The sequence below is a fragment of the Myotis davidii genome, unplaced genomic scaffold, assembly GCF_000327345.1.
Source record: "Myotis davidii unplaced genomic scaffold, ASM32734v1 scaffold370, whole genome shotgun sequence".
In the NCBI taxonomy this organism is placed as follows: Eukaryota; Metazoa; Chordata; class Mammalia; order Chiroptera; family Vespertilionidae; genus Myotis; species Myotis davidii.
This window is the reverse complement of record NW_006288615.1, coordinates 8,535,003-8,550,899: the sequence shown is the minus strand read 5'-3', so window position 1 is coordinate 8,550,899 and position 15,897 is coordinate 8,535,003. Positions and strand designations below refer to the sequence as shown.

The window sequence follows — 15,897 nt, the reverse complement described above, 5'->3', positions numbered from 1 at the left end:
GCGGGGAAGCGGGCCTGAAGGCAGCGCCGGGCCGGGCCCTGAGCTGGGAAGGGCCTCAGGGATGCCCAGGGTGGGCAATGGCCGAGCTGCAGTGGGTTTCCCCCCCAGAGTCTTTGTCCCCCCTCCCCCCCTCCAGTTTGTTCCCAGATGGTCGGAGGAAGGGGCGGCCGCCCGACCTGGCGGAGCCCGTGTGCGCTGAGAGGGATACTGAGCCGGCCTGCTCTCTCTCCAGTTGACTGAAGCGAGCGAGCCTGATTCCAGAGCCTCAGGCGGAATCCAGGGCCTCCGGGGCTGCGGTGGATGGTCTGAGGGCCGCGCAGACATGGCTCACCTCAGGGGATTTGCCAACCAGGTGAGGGTTGGTTTCTGGGTTGTGAGCGCGCGTTCGCTGGGTCCCCTGGGACGAGAGCACTGCCTGCAGAGTCCGAGGTCCCGAAGGGGGCACCTTTTGCATCTATAAGTATCTCTCCTACGTCTGGGTTTCAGGGGAGCCCTCCCCTCCAGGGTGTGTGGGATGACAGGAGGCCTTCAAGGGGAGCCTTGTGATGCGCGTGTGTGGGCAGAGTGGGGCGCAGTCCTCGGGGGCTGCTCGGGCGGGCACAGGGCTGGCTCCACGTGGCTGGGGCGGCGTTTTGCGAGGCAGAAGCCCCCAGGCCTCTCCCCGGGAACCACTGGAGGTCAGTGACAGGTGTGCAGAGACCTGTCTCAGGAACAGGGCGGGGCAGGGCGGGAACCTGGACCTGCAGGGACAGCGAAGGTCAGAGTCCACGCTGGAGGCTGGGCCTGGGCTGGAGGAGGGGCTCTGGGGGACCCCTCCCTGATGGGCACTGAGAGAGGCTGCGAATGTGACTAAGCAGCTGTCCTGTACCAGTTGGCAGGTAGAGAAAGCAGAGGACCCCTGTGGGCATGGAGGGGAGGTGGGCAGGGCTGGTCTGCAGAACCGTGTTTGCCCAGGCTGGGAGTGCTTACCTGGGCGAGGCCTTCTCTCTGCTGTCTTTCTTTGGTTGATGGCTTCTTGTATTTTGTGGCACCGGCTGCCTTTGAGGGACCCTCTGTAGTGTGCCCTGAGTTTGCATGGAACGAGGACCCACTGCTGGTGCCAGGAAGGGGGGTGTGCATGGGGACTCGTGGTCTGTACCTCCTCCCTTTTTGTTATTTCAACGCCTGTGATGTGATGCTGATTCGAAGTGGAGTAAACCACCTGGTGGCAGGTGTTCCTCTTGACGTGCGACTTGGGCTAATGCAGGCCAACTGCTGCGTGTTGGGAGGACCTCTGAGAAAGAGAGAGCTCCTCCAGCTCGCACCTGTGGGGACCAGTGCGAACAGCGTGCAGGAGGAGCAGGAGGCCTGTGTCCATGTGCGGCCAGGAGGAGCAGGAGGCCTGTGTCCGTGCAGGAGGAGCAGGAGGCCTGTGTCCATGTGCGGCCAGGAGGAGCACGAGGCCTGTGACCGTGCAGGAGGAGCAGGAGGCCTGTGTCCGTGCAGGAGGAGCAGGAGGCCTGTGTCCGTGCAGGAGGAGCAGGAGGCCTGTGTCCGTGCAGGAGGAGCAGGAGGCCTGTGTCCGTGCAGGAGGAGCAGGAGGCCTGTGTCCGTGCAGGAGGAGCAGGAGGCCTGTGTCCGTGCAGGAGGAGCAGGAGGCCTGTGTCCGTGCAGGAGGAGCAGGAGGCCTGTGTCCGTGCAGGAGGAGCAGGAGGCCTGTGTCCGTGCAGGAGGAGCAGGAGGCCTGTGTCCGTGCAGGAGGAGCAGGAGGCCTGTGTCCGTGCAGGAGGAGCAGGAGGCCTGTGTCCGTGCAGGAGGAGCAGGAGGCCTGTGTCCGTGCAGGAGGAGCAGGAGGCCTGTGTCCGTGCAGGAGGAGCAGGAGGCCTGTGTCCGTGCAGGAGGAGCAGGAGGCCTGTGTCCGTGCAGGAGGAGCAGGAGGCCTGTGTCCGTGCAGGAGGAGCAGGAGGCCTGTGTCCGTGCAGGAGGAGCAGGAGGCCTGTGTCCGTGCAGGAGGAGCAGGAGGCCTGTGTCCGTGCAGGAGGAGCAGGAGCCAGGGTTCAGCTCCAGACACAGGCAGGCTCCTTGGAGAAACCTGGAAGGCCACACGCAGTGTTGGGCAGAGTTTCTGGGCCCAGCTTGTGGTCACAGATGGGAGCCAGGGCTTGCTGACTGATGCTAACAGGTTTTTCATTCATATCTGACATTGTGTATTTGGTAAATTACGTGACTAATGCTGGGAAAAATGTCTGCCTCCAGCTTATTTTTAAGAGCTATAGGAATAGCTCCTGTGGGTTCCAAAATGAGAAATTGGAGCTGTGAGCTGCCTCTTACGATGTGCTGATGGTGCTTGGTGCTCGGCCTGGGGTGTCAAGTCAGATCCGGGAGGGAGGGCGGTGCAGAGGAGCTGAGGAAGGAAGCCCCCTTTGTCCTTTCAGGGGCAGAGAGACTCAGCCTTTGTCAGTGGTGGTTGTCACTGGACCTGTGGGGAGGTCCCCCACAGCCTGTGCTCCTACCCTGCCGTTTCTCTTCACCGAGCTAGTGCCAACCTGCCTGCAGGGCCTGAGTGGCTGCCGGTGCTCACTGGGAACAGCTTGGCCCCTCTTATTTTGTGGGGTGACACTAACGGCAGTGTGCCCAGATCTGTCAGCACCAGGGCTGACTTGGAGAACAAGGGTCTTGACCGCCAGTTGCGTGACCTGAGTGATTGTCCAGACCATGTACATCACCTAGAAGGGCAGCCTAGGGCCCAGACGGGGGAGCTGCTTGCCTTTCCTTCACCATAGTTTGGGAATGGTTGTCCCTGTGACTGCTTTTAGGGTCAGTATCATAGTCTGGACTATTCCCGTCACACCCTGTCAGCTCAGTAGACTGACCTGCAGAGGTGGGGACGCAAAGAGTACGGGAGTTGAGGGTTGGGGGTCCCCCTTCCATATTGAGCTAGAACCCTGGCTTAAGGGTGCTCTGAATTCTACTTGAAGCTGCCCGGCGTTTCCCTTGGATGGCTGCGTGGATCAGATTCAGCTCTGGCCGGGTGTGCAGAGCCACACTGTTCTGAGCAGAGGGTGTGTTAGCAGCAGAGGCCTGAGAGTGGTTTGGGGGCAGGGGCTGAGAGCTAGAGGGGCGGTGGTGACGAGGGTGCTGCCAGGCCTCAGTCCCACCTCCTCTGGGTCTTAGGCCACCTTAGAAGGAGAGGACTGTCCTTGCAGTGACAGAGGTCGCAAGGTCAGGGCACCAGCTGGACTGCAATCACTGGACAGCTGGGTGTCTTACAGGGCTGCCCCAACATGAGCTGGGGGCAAGCCTTTGGGGTACCTGTTAAGCACTGTGGGAAGGCACTGTTTGGGTCAGTGGGGGAGGAGCAGGCAGAGAGGGCCCTTTCTGGACTACATTCCACACGTGACCAAGGCTGAGCTGGGTGCATTGAGGTTCCCCACCCAGGTCATGCTGATTGTCAAGTGGTCAGTGGTGCGGGCAATGCAGTGATGAGAGGCTGTTCTCTCCAGGGGGATTGGTTCTATCCATCTCCCTTCCTGAAGATGGCTGAGCAGCTGTGATTTGACGCCACACACCTGTTAGAACACGTGAAGCAGGAGAGAAGGGGCTGGGGCAGCCTGGCGTGAGGGACCTGCACTGCCCTCTACTTTCACTGTCCTGCCCTTGACCTTGACTTTGGGGAGTTCTGGCAGCGGTTGGCTGCATGCTTCTGCGGCTGTTTCCTCCACATGCACTGGACTGCCATTTCCCGTGAGGGAGGGAGAAGGGCCTCATTCCTAACTGGCTGAGTCAAGGTGCCAGTGGACACCATAGGCCTGCTTGAGGCACCTGCCTGTGGCTGCATCCCCTCTCTTTGTCCGGCCTGCCTTATTGGGGAGGGTTCTGAATTGAGACCCTGCTCTGGTCCCAGCCTCTGCAGTGCCTGCTTACCTGTCATGTGCAGCTCTCTTCTGGCTTGCCTGGAACCCAGAATCTTCCAAGGTGTGTTCAGAGGAGTGGGCCTTCGTATGTCCCCTCCCTCCCTCCTGGTGAGGAACCCCGGGAAGGCAGGTAGCTGGTAGCTTCTGATTGACGTGTGGTCTCAGTCTGGGCCAGGCTGGAGCTCTGCCTGGGGGTGAGCCCAGGGTGAGCATGGGCCCTGAGAGGAGCACTCCCGCCCTGGGCCGGGGTCAGCACCTAGTGCAGCAGGTGTGGTTTTTGTCACTGCATTGGCCCTGGTGTAGGTGCTTTGGTGGGGTGGGGTGGCCTCTTCAGAGGGAGGTGTGCCCTGGGGCATTTGAGGTCTACAGGACTTGGAAACCTTTCTGCCTCTGTCCAGACAAGGCCGCTAAAGGACATGTGGGTCCTGGGCACCTGGCTCCCTTGTCACTGGGCCTGCAGGGCCAACCCTGGCTTTCTGAGAACATGGTCTGTGGTGGTGGGTGGAGTGTAACATTCTCTGGAGCCCAGGAAGCCACGTGGGCAGGAGCTGGGGGATGCCTAGGGTGGCCCTGGCCAGCTCTCTGGTGTTGCTGTCCTCCATGCAGCCCCCACACTGAGCCCTCTGAGCCCCTGATGCATTGAGGGTCACAGCCCCTCTGCCAACCCTGTCCTGGGCACCATCTGCACTGGCAGCTCTGTACCTTTCTGGCCTTGTTTGTGTTTAAATCGAGGGCCATGTGGGGCAGTTTGCTGTGATACTTGAGTGTCCAGGGTCAAGCTCCGTGCTGGTGTGAGGGTGCAGTGTCCTGAGGACTGCGTGGGGGTGGTGAAGGGAAGCCCTTTCTCAGGGGGTGTGGCTGCCAGGTGAGTCCATGCACACTGGGTGTTTTAAGAGAATTTTTTTAGGGTAGTTTTAGGTTTACAGGAAAATGAGTGAGAGGTCTGGTCACTGCCCGGGTGTTAGCATATTATTAATATCTTGCATTTGTGTGTGAACGTTTGTTAAAACTGATGAGTCAACATGGATACATTATTAACTATGCCCATGGTTTTCATGTGGTATTGTATCCTACAGGATGGTCTCACTGCCTAAAATCTTTATGCTCCCCCTACTTTTAACCCATCACTGTACCTCACTTGGTCCTCCCCACCGGTGGGGGTGGGCAGCGGGTGTGACCTTTGTGGCCCCTCTACCTGCCCCACACCTCCATCCCTTGGCTGGAGCCAGGCCTCTGTGCTCTCTGAGGATCTCCCTGTGGAGGGTGCATTTTGGTTTCCTGAAACAAAAGGGATGAAAGAGGAAACTCAGAAAGAACCTGGGTGAGCTCCTGTCTGCCGCTGGCACATGGGATCCCCACGGCCTGCAGGGCTGCCCTGCCCTGACGGGGCTGCCCGCCTGTGTTCCTGCAGCACTCGCGTGTGGACCCCGAGGAGCTCTTTACCAAGCTGGACCGCATTGGCAAGGGCTCCTTCGGGGAGGTGTTCAAGGGCATCGACAACCGCACCAAGGAGGTGGTGGCCATCAAGATCATCGACCTGGAGGAGGCCGAGGACGAGATCGAGGACATCCAGCAGGAGATCACTGTGCTCAGCCAGTGTGACAGCCCCTACATCACCCGATACTTCGGCTCCTACCTGAAGGTGTCTGGGGGTGGGGCCCGTGCTCAGGTGGATGCCCAGGGTTCCCTGGGGCCGGGGCTACACCGAACAGTCTCTGCACCTGCCCCCATATTGGAACGACAGGGAGGAGAGGCATGGCTTGACAGCGAGCATGGACACAGCTTCACAGTTGAGCAGGCCCCCAAAACAATAGCCCAGAGGGCCAGGCAGGTGTTTGGGAGACTCCTGTCTCATCCTGAGGGGGAGCCCTGGGAGAGGCAGGGCCTGAGTGGAGTCTGCAGAGTCTGAATGGGCTGTATGACTCCCTGGCTGGGGTACCCCAATGGGATGGCATTTATGAGGTCCTGTAGTAGAGCCCAGTGCCAGCTCGGGGGCCTGGCCAGGGCACACTGTGTGGATACATCGAGGTCAGGTGCTAGCTGGGCAGCCGTCTTCCCAGCCAAGTTTTTGATGGCCTGTTGCAGAGTAGACTTGGCTACTTGTCTGAGCACATGATGCATCTGCAAAGCTGCTGTCATAGGACTGTGATGGGAGGGGAGCCGGGTGAGGCTGCTGGATCCCTTTCTTGGAGGGTTCCCCACAGGCCGGAGCCCTGCCTGGGAGTGTGTCATGGGGCCTGGGGTGCCCCCTGCTGACTACCACGTACTGACGGGCGTTTCTCTGGTCCCAGAGCACAAAGCTGTGGATTATCATGGAGTACCTGGGCGGCGGCTCCGCACTGGACCTGGTGAGGTGTGGGCCGAAACAGTGGGCAGCTTGCTAGGGGCAGGACCAGACAAAAGGTTGCTATGGGGTTGTCCCAACGGTGTCCCTAGACTCCTGTGGGCCTTCTTTCCTACGCTGTCTTGGTGTATTGTCAGTCAGGAGCCGACTAAGCCCAAATGAGGCGCTATTTTTAGTCCCCACAGGTGGGTGCTGAGGGTCCTGGGCATCTTCTGGCCTGGGGAGGGGGCAGGAGGGTTAGTGTCCCCAGTCATACAGGCGTAGGTTGTGGCTGGGACCCATTTTCATCTGTTACCTTTACAGTGAAGGTGAAGGTATTGTATGTTCCCTAAAAACAGCCTCTTGACCCACACCTGAAACTTCATTTTATTTCCAAAGTAGTTAATGAAGTAGGGAGCCCCACTATGCACAGGGTCACCCTCCCCTGGTGGCGAGGCGGTTGAGCTGGGGCCTTGGTGAGTCTGGGGTGGTGTGGAAGGAAGGGCAGATTGGCCTTGGTGGAGGGAGCCTGAGGCCCTGCTGTCCGGTCTGTGCACAGTTGAAACCGGGCCCCCTGGAGGAGACCTACATCGCCACGATCCTGCGGGAGATTCTGAAGGGCCTGGACTACCTGCACTCGGAGCGCAAGATCCACAGAGACATCAAAGGTCCCTCAGGGCATGGCTCCTGCCTGGGCCCCTGAGCCCCGTGACCCTAGAAAGACCAGGGCATGAGGTGGCAGGTTGATGTGGGCATGTGGATGGTGGTGCCAGGCATCTGGGATGCGGGGACCCTTGTAACCAAGTGCTCACTGGGTCCTGAGCACAGCCATCAGCTCAGTTGCCAGAAAACACAGCCAGTAACTGGTAGGCCTTTCTTAGCACCGTAGTTCTGTATGGCAAAACACCTACTGTGCGTCTAGCGTGAGAAGGGACCCTATTTAAGCCAGAAGTATACATTCTTTATGTCAGGTGTGGGCTGGCCCTGCTGAGTGTCCCTAGGAGGGATGTGGCTGAGAGGTTGACCGGAGACTCTGGTGGAGTGAGGGACTCTGCATCTTGGGTGGTGGAGTGAGGGTAAAGCCCTGCCTGTTGGGCGGTTTGGGAGAAAAAGGCAATTACTGTGTTTTGGGGATCTGTCATAAAAGGCAAACTGTGTCAGGGTCCTGGAGCTTGGGCTGGGGGGCTGCACACGGTGGGCCCCTAGCTTGCTGGCACTGCCCTATGGCCTTGGGTCTGAGGGTGGACAGATTGGTCCCATCTCTAGCCTGCTGGATGGAGGAGAGACAAGATGAGGTCTCAGGGACGGCTCTGCTGGTGTCCCCAGGAGACCAGGTGGCTGCCAGCAGGCGCGTCTTTTGCAGCTGCACATAGGGTGGCACATAGGTGCGTCTTTGCAGTGGCTCAAAGGGTGACGCCCTGCCGTCCTGTGTTGGGCAGCTGCCAACGTGCTGCTCTCAGAGCAAGGTGACGTGAAGCTGGCAGACTTCGGGGTGGCGGGGCAGCTCACGGACACGCAGATCAAGAGGAACACATTTGTGGGCACCCCCTTCTGGATGGCACCCGAAGTCATCAAGCAGTCAGCCTATGACTTCAAGGTGGGCACGGCAGGCATGAGGGTGGCTGCAGCAGGGTTCAGGGTGCCCCTGGTGGCAACTGTCCTGTGTGGCTCTGTCCAGGCCGACATTTGGTCGCTGGGGATCACAGCCATCGAGCTGGCCAAGGGTGAGCCTCCGAACTCTGACCTCCACCCCATGCGCGTCCTGTTCCTGATCCCCAAGAACAGCCCGCCCACGCTGGAGGGCCACCACAGCAAGCCTTTCAAGGAGTTTGTGGAGGCCTGCCTTAACAAGGACCCCCGCTTCGTAAGCCTTCAGGCCCCTGGCTACATGGGGTGGGCTAGGACAGTTCCAGTCCTTTGGGAAGGTCTGGTGGGAATGGGAGGTGACAGGGCCCTAGGCCCCGCCTAGTTCAGGGTCTGGAGGAGCTCTTGGAGGGTTTGGCCCAGGCAGATAGTGGAGCCCAGCCCCAGCTTCCTGGTTGCCTCCCCCGGAACCCCTCACGGGTCCTGTCAGAGAGCTTGATGGCCAGGCCCCTTCCCAGCCTGGCTGGAGTCCAAGCTCCAGGAGTTTGCAGGATGAGCCCAGCCAGCCCTCCCCCGGTGACACCTGCCTATTGCCCGCAGCGGCCCACCGCCAAGGAGCTCCTGAAGCACAAGTTCATCACACGATACACCAGGAAGACCTCCTTCCTGACCGAGCTCATCGACCGCTACAAGCGCTGGAAGTCTGAGGGGCACGGCGAGGAGTCGAGCTCCGAGGACTCGGACATGTAGGCCTGCTTGTCACGCAGGGCGTCTGCCCTGGGCTGTGACATGCAAGGGGTCCCTGCTCCAGGGCGGGAACTCGGGTGCTGGCTTCTGAGGACCTTTGTGGTCACCTGGCTCCTGCAGTCTGAGCAAGGCCCTACCCAGCATTTAGGGCCGTGAGGATGCCTCAGAAAGTGGTGGGGTGCTTGGGGTCCCCCTGAATCCTGGCTCTCGGGGCCCTCTTCATTCTCCTCTGCAGTGATGGAGATGCTGAGGACGGAGAACAGGGCCCCATCTGGACGTTCCCCCCAACCATCCGGCCGAGCCCACACAGCAAGCTGCACAAGGGGACAGCCCTGCATGGCCCCCAGAAGGTGCAGTCCCCCAGGCCCTGGCCCTGCATGTGCTGGGAGGGTGCCTTGTGCTTCTCACATTCTGCATCTCAAGGAGGCTAGAAACGGGGCCAGGATGGAGCACATCTGCCCCGGGAATCCACTTGCCTCTGCCCTGTTCACCTCGCTGTGGCTTTGCTTTTACAGGCTGTGGAGTCCGTCAAGAGGCAGCCGCGGTCCCAGTGCCTGTCCACGCTGGTCCGGCCTGTCTTCGGCGAGGTGAGGGCTAGGCTGGGGATTCTGTGGGGCATGGGGCTGCAGCGCCCAGTACACAGTTTAATTCTTGGCCAGGCTTTGTAGCAGAAGGACTAGGAACAGCTGAGACTGGTTGCCCTAACATGGTTGTCTCAAGTTCCCTGGCCTGCCCTTGTCCTGCCTGGGGTCCCAGAATGGCTTTGAACTGCAAACATATGGGATGACCAGAAGCATCTTGAGGCCTAGTTCTTGCTTCATGGTGATTGATCCTATATCTGTGTCACCTGCTGATGGGAATACGATGCAGCTGAGAGCCCCCAGAGTGGCCAGTTTCTACCCCAGAGTGAAGGCAGCACCTGGAATCCAGGGAGGGGGACAGGATGCAGCAGAGTCTTCCCGAGGAAGGTGGGGGCGTCTGGGCAGGGCGGCACGCTTCTAGCCCCTGAGGCCTGGAATTCGAGGGGAGGAGGTTGGATGGAGCTGGTTGTCATGGACCCTGCGGGAAATTATGAGCTCAGCTTGAATAGTTGGATTAGAGGCTGGGCCTCACGTGGGGTAGGAACTGGGGAGTTGACAGGTGTTGGAGAGAAGGGCGGGACTACCATATCCCAAGCTGCTTGGAGCGCGTGTGTGTGTGTGTGTGTGTGTGTGTGTGTGTGTGTGTGTGTGTGTGTTTATGGGGGGAATCTGTAGGCTGTTGCAGCCTCCACAGTGGGGAGGCAGAGCCCCACCCAGGCTGGCAGGGGCATCCCTTAGGGGTCCTGATCCTGTAAGCTGGGCCTGAGGTCTGGGCTGCCTGGTGGGGTGAACTGGGAGACATGCAGGCTCTTCCTCGTTTGTGTCAGGTGTCGGTGTGGCAGGGAGGGCCATGCTGACCTGTCCCTAACTGCTCCTGCCAGGTCAGTGGTTCCCACAGCTCAGGGCAGCGTGGAGGCTGAGGGGTGGTTACTAGTGCCCTCTCACCCTGAGGGTCAGAGCAGGCGGTCTGGCTGTGCAGTGCACTCTGGGAGTTAGTTTCTGGGCTGTTTTCTCAAGTCCATTGGTCCTGAGCCCTGAGTGTCACTCACAATTGGGAGGAAGTCCTTTGGTTAGCTGGGTCTACCACAACATGGGAGGCTGGCAGAGACACCCCTGTTGAGAACCAAGACCTGAGACTCTCAGGGGGGCAACCCCTGGTTGGACCCAGCCATCCTGGCTTTATGGTGGAAGGACCATGAGTGGGGCCCCCAAATGCAAGTCACAGGAGAGAGCCTTCGGAGCCTTCGGCGTGAGCCTCTGACCAGGCGCACGGTGGTCTGCCCACAGCTCAAAGAGAAGCACAGGCAGAGCGCCGGGGGTGTGGGGGCTCTGGAGGAGCTGGAGAACGCCTTCAGCCTGGCCGAGGAGTCCTGCCCCGGCATCTCTGACAAGCTGATGGCTCACCTGGTGGAGCGGGTGCAGAGGTGAGGGGAGCTGGGGTGGGACCCCAGGACGGGCTATAGGGGTCACTCTGGAAGAGGCTCTCTGCCTCTCTTCCTTTCTGTTTTGTAGCTTCAGGGCTGGAGAGAGGAGGGTGGCAGTTTCCTGCCCATAGTGGGCTACAATGGGAGGTGCCCCCATCCCCTCCCAGGCTGCTCCGTGTTGCTGACTCAGCCCACGCCACCTGGTGGCTTCCTGTGGGCCTGCACTGGAGCCAAGGGTAGTGACAGGGTCTCTCTCCTCTAGGTTTTCACACAACAGAAACCACCTGCCGTCTGCCCGCTAAAGCTGCTGTTTGTGCAGAGGGGAGAGAAGGGTCTTGTTTTGAGCTCTGTACGGACTGTGCTGACTTGGAACCCTTTGTGGGACAGGGCCCCCCACCCTGTCCTGAGGGCTGTCTGCTTCCATTTCCTCCTGGCCTGGCTGAGGTCACCTGGCAGCAAAGACTCATGGAGAACCGTGCAGCCCTGGAGGCGGCAGGTGCAGCCTCCTCAACTCCCCTTGGCAGAGCCGTCCCTTCCTGGACTCACGGGATGGTAGCCACTGGAACTGAAGGTGGGGGAGCTGTTGGGCAGGTCAGCCTTCTCCCCCACTCCCCCAGGCCCCCGCCCCCACCCAGGGCCCACATTGGCCCACAGTGGTTGTAGATTTGCCTTGTGCTGTTGGATCGGGTACTGTGTCTTCTCATAAGTACGAGTGTCAGCCAGAATGTTTTTTGTTTAAGAAAACCGAACTTCCTTGTTTCCCCTTATACTCTGAGGTTAAGGTGTTAGTTTTCATAGGACATTGAGAGACTTCTGCCACTTTCAATAAAGACCTGAAATGAAGACGTACTGGTGGTGGGTGGGGATCCAGGCCAGGCAAGGTCTCTACAGCCCTGTCTCCCCCTTGGAGTGACCCGAGACTGAGCAGGCAGGTGCAGAAAGATGCCCTTTATTTTCAGCCACACACACATAAGCAGGTGCAAGTCTACTTCCACTCGTTAAGAAATACTGGGTACTAATAAATTAGAGGCCCTTGCCCTCCCAGGGCCATAAGGAACTTTGGTTTCCACTTCTCCAGAGGTATGTGGGTGGGCACCAGAGTGGCTGATGCTGGACTTTTGTGCAGCTGTGACCTGAGGCCTGTGCCTCACCCCTGGTTGACGCAGACTGAAGGACAGGGCAGCCAGGCCTATGTACAGCAGTGAGTGATTCGGGGCCACCCTAGTTCCTGCCGAAAGCCCTTTCTCAGCAGGGCCCTGTTCTAGAAGAGGAGAGGGCAGGCGAGCACCAGCTTGGTGGCCACCCTGGAGCCGGGCCTGCATTTTCACTTTGGTGTTCTTGCCAGGGCCCCTCAGGGCCAGGGGACTGCACTGGGTCTTCAAGAGGACAGTGTCCTTCCCCGATGTCACAGTGAGGCCCACCCATACAGCTGACCCGTTGTTGGGAAGACTCGGGATGAGCAGTCGTGGGGCCTGTGCTGACTGTGCTTTGCTTCCTGGGCTCTGTCCTCATCCAGGCAGAATGGGCGTCATGTCTCCTCGGGGCCCCCAGCCTTCCCGGGCGAGCTGCTGGCTCTCTCAATCACCTCCATCCACCTGCAGAAGGGGTTGTCCCATCAGAAAGCCCAGGATGCCCGGCACTTTCTGGCCATCTGACAGTGGGCTTGTGCTCAAATACCTTCCCAAGATACGGGGTGAATGGGACAAGACGACGGCCAGTGACAACCCAGGAAGCCATGCACAACCCTTTCTTCCCAACACCAGGAACTTGCCTCCAGCCCCCAGTGGGAGCAGGAGAACCAGGCAGTCCACCGCAGTTACCTCCCAAACGTGTACTTGCTCTCGGCCCGGAAGAAGTAAACATGAGATTTGAACTGCAGCTTGAAGACATGCTCCTTGTGGATGCCGTCAGCCTCCCTGGGGATGCTCACACTGTAGCCCAGCAGGGGGAGGCTAGCCAGGGGATAGTCATCCTAGAAGGCAGCACGGCTCCATGGGCATTCATTCCCCAGCCACCTCTCCTCTTCTCCACCCCTCTCCTCCCCTCCCGTCCTGTGCCAGTAGGGTCACACAGGCCCAGAGGCCCTGGGGGAGGGTAAGGAGATTCTGAAGTGAGAGAGAAGGGCATGGTGGGCCCTCTAGCACCATGGGCAAGCTACCCCGGGCCCTGGTAAACACCCTACCTGATGTGTTTTGTAGAAGAACAAGCAGAAATTGGTGAAGACCACCCAGAGCTTCTGCCAGCCGTTACTGTTTTTGAACTTTCTTAGCAGATACCCTGAAAGCTGGTTCTAAAAGGAAAAAGCGAAAGTGCATTAGTTAAGGTCCCAAGACCGCCGCCCATCAGAGCAATCACCCCCTGGCTCCATCCTCTCGGTATCTCCTGGGAGCAGTGTGCTCCCCAAGAATACAGCCAGCCCCCCCTCCCCATCCTCACAAATGCCCTAGCACGAAGGGAGAATGCTGTAACAGACCACGTGCAGCCAAGTCTAGAAGGTTCTTTCACACGCTGGGTGAGGGCAGGGATGTAACCCCAGCCCAAGCAGGTATCCACTGGGCAGCCTTAGGACTGAGCCGCTCTTGTGCTGATAAGTTGGGAGCCCTGGCCCAGGGCTGACCCTTCCCTGCAGTGCCCCCTCCTTTTGCACCTCCCACCCTCCTGCTGGTACCACACTTCTTTCCTGTGCCCTCACCGTGAGGACACAGGTTCTGAGCACACCTGCGACCTTCACCACCCAAGCAGCACCCACAGGATAGCACAGAGGGCTGAGCTGCTCAAGTCAGGGGACACTCCTGTTCACAGGCACCCCTGACTGGTGAGGGGGGCGGGGCTCCTGGTGACAGGCCCTTTCGAGAGCACTCTGGAGACACCAGTTTCCCTGTTCCGCCCAGCACGGGGCTCTGAGTTTTCCTCACTGGGTTGCTCAAGTCCTGAGGGTGGCTGTCACTCCACAGCTCTGGCAAAAACCCCGGGCTGCTGTGCCTGAGGGGACTTTTCCAAACCAATTTCCTGCCCAAAGAGAGCAGGAGGCAGCTCGCCATGGCCTGGCCCAGTCCTGCCGCCTGCGATCCCCAGGGTCCCTTACCCCCAGCAGCACAAGCTGAGAGGGTGCTTGTGCCAGTTATACCTCGTACCTCAACGGCTGCGCTGTGGTCAGCTCTGGAGACACTGGTGTTCCGGTACCAGCACACGTGCACCGTGGTGTTGGCCCGATGCTGGCCTGGCCCCTCTGAGGAGCTGTGGGGACCATGTGCATCATCTTCCGACTCCTGCTCCAGCGAGACTTCATCGGACGGTCCTGGGGGAGAAATCAGGCATCTGCTCAGAGGGGACAGGACCATGCTGGTGAATGGAGCCCTGAGAGCAGGGGAACTATCCCTTTGTGCCCAGGCCAAGAGCAAAACCACATGGGCTTCTGCCGAAAGAGCTTGCCCTTCCGCCTGGAACCTTGTATAAGAGCATGTGGGCTTAGTGGGCAGAACGTGACGGAGGAAACCGGTTTATAGGAAAGCTTCCTCAGTGCAGGGGGTCTCAGCCAGAACTCACTGCGGGGAGGAATGCACACCGCGCTGCCTGGCAGAGCCAGGGTCATGTTGCCACTGCTCTTTGCCGCTTCAATGGCATTTTTCAGGTCATGCATCCACTTCTCCTTTTCCAGCTGAGTGCTGTGGGGAGAGGGAGGGCAGGAGGGAGGGCTGAGGCTCAGAGCTGGCCCTCAGGGCCCGCACTATCTCTCAGAGGGGACAGGAGTACTGGTGGCCCAGCCTGCATCCCTCTGTGGGCTGCCAGGGGCAGGAGGAGGGAGGGCAGCACCTTGGTGTGGACTGGAGTTCTCTACGGGGTCGTCTGTTCCTAAAACAAGGTTTAAAGTCTCAGATACAAGACTGGTTGTTTCCTGGATCATTGTTTCCTGGTGGGAGCGGTGGATGCCTGCCTGAGAGAAGGAGGAACGCTGGAGTTCCCTGGCTCCCCCAGGGGAGGGACAGAACATGGTGCTGACGGAGGTTGGGCTGCCCCTCCTTTGTTGATCTGATGTCGAATAGGGGAAAGTGGCCATTTGCCCCTGAGCTGTGGCCCATCAGCCTCACTGCACAGCTAGGGGCTAGGGTGCAGGTGAGGAAGGCCCCAGCCTGGCCGTCCTGTTGTTCTTCCACTAACCCGCTGGCACTGCCCCTTAACTTGAGTGTGCCAAAGAGCTTGTGCCCCTGGAGACCGATAGTTTTCGCAGGCCTGTTCTTGTCAAGGGCAGGAAGCAGCTTGGCAGTGCCATGGCCAGTCTGTGGAGACGTTCTCTGGCTCCCCACCACTGGAGAAGCAGTGCTCAAGGGGCACACATCACTCGTGACTGTGGGAATGACACTCTCATCACTCAGAGGGAACTCTGGCTCATGGCAGGGGAGCCCCTACTCATGGGCTCCCAGGGCCCACTGGGATGCAGATGTGAAAGGCTCTTACCTGGCTGCCACCACGATTGTTTTTTGAGCTGCATAAATAGTAAAACAGTGTGGAACAGACCACTCACTCTTGCTTTCTTCTACCTATGGGTGGGAGAAGAGGTAGAAGTCTGGACCAGGAGCAGGGCTGGCTGACACAAGCTTAAAGCACAACACAGGTGATGTGAAAATTCTGTGCTGTCCAAGTCTACGCTGACTCTACAAGGGGCTATGGGAGGCATAAGGAGTCCTCACACCATGGCACTTGCCACCCAGGTGGGTAAGCTGTGGGCCACAGAGCACCCAACTACTCACCGGTGGGTCCAGTACTATTAGCTGAAAATCAAGCACAGGAGAAAGTGTTGAGCATTATCATTAAATAGGGAGTTGGACAATTCATTTTATAAACTTGGTACCAAAACCTAACAAAGTTAGATTCAAAGAAAAACCTATACAGAGTAATCTCAGCAATAAATGACTAAACGAAATACAGTGGGGCCTTGACTTATGAGTGTCCTGACTAACGAGTTTTTCGAGATACAAGCCGTCTCTCGGCCGATTTTTTGCTTTGAGTTGCGAGCTAAAATTTGGCTTACAAGCCAGCTTCAGATACCCCACCGCTAGTTGGCGCAGCGAACGTCACAGTGAACGCCACAACATCAGCCCAGCATCACGTGTCTCACTTGTGACATACAAGTAATTTGAGTTACAAGGTCCGTCACGGAACGAATTAAACTCGTAAGTCAAGGCCCCACTGTAACTTAAAATATTCCTACTCAAGCCTAAAAGCAGACAAATTATCCTGTGACCAAGTAAGGTTGTTCTAGGAATGGAAGGATGGTTTGACTCTAGGAGGTGATAAAAGCAGTAACTTTGTCACAACGTCAAAGGGAAAATAGTGATCATTTCTCT

The 15,897-nt window shown here is 58.7% G+C and overlaps 2 protein-coding genes across 5 annotated transcripts in view; one reads left to right on the top strand and one right to left on the bottom strand.

The window, feature by feature from the left end:
* Positions 1 to 130: 130 nt before the first annotated feature.
* STK25 (serine/threonine kinase 25) lies at positions 131 to 11,395 on the top strand. Its single transcript, XM_006760531.2, has 11 exons — positions 131 to 352; positions 5,305 to 5,535; positions 6,185 to 6,241; positions 6,776 to 6,884; positions 7,656 to 7,813; positions 7,895 to 8,080; positions 8,401 to 8,546; positions 8,783 to 8,897; positions 9,063 to 9,134; positions 10,416 to 10,552; positions 10,815 to 11,395. Exons 1-11 carry the CDS (start codon positions 323 to 325, stop codon positions 10,852 to 10,854), a joined length of 1,281 nt encoding a protein of 426 aa, XP_006760594.1. The 5' UTR covers positions 131 to 322; the 3' UTR covers positions 10,855 to 11,395.
* A 90-nt stretch (positions 11,396 to 11,485) lies between these two features.
* The window catches only part of FARP2 (FERM, ARH/RhoGEF and pleckstrin domain protein 2), a 93,462-nt gene continuing 89,050 nt past the window's right edge, over positions 11,486 to 15,897 (bottom strand). For 2 of the 4 annotated variants that reach the window (XM_006760532.2, XM_006760534.2), the window contains 7 exons: positions 15,301 to 15,321; positions 15,008 to 15,090; positions 14,099 to 14,217; positions 13,687 to 13,850; positions 12,735 to 12,842; positions 12,373 to 12,524; positions 11,486 to 12,147 (listed from right to left, as the gene is read on the bottom strand). In XM_006760532.2, coding sequence (XP_006760595.1) covers positions 12,081 to 12,147; positions 12,373 to 12,524; positions 12,735 to 12,842; positions 13,687 to 13,850; positions 14,099 to 14,217; positions 15,008 to 15,090; positions 15,301 to 15,321 — 714 coding nt within the window. In that variant the 3' untranslated portion in view covers positions 11,486 to 12,080. The remainder of the gene's footprint in view (positions 12,148 to 12,372; positions 12,525 to 12,734; positions 12,843 to 13,686; positions 13,851 to 14,098; positions 14,218 to 15,007; positions 15,091 to 15,300; positions 15,322 to 15,897) is intronic. The other 2 variants (XM_006760533.2, XM_006760535.2) reach the window with 1 other exon arrangement.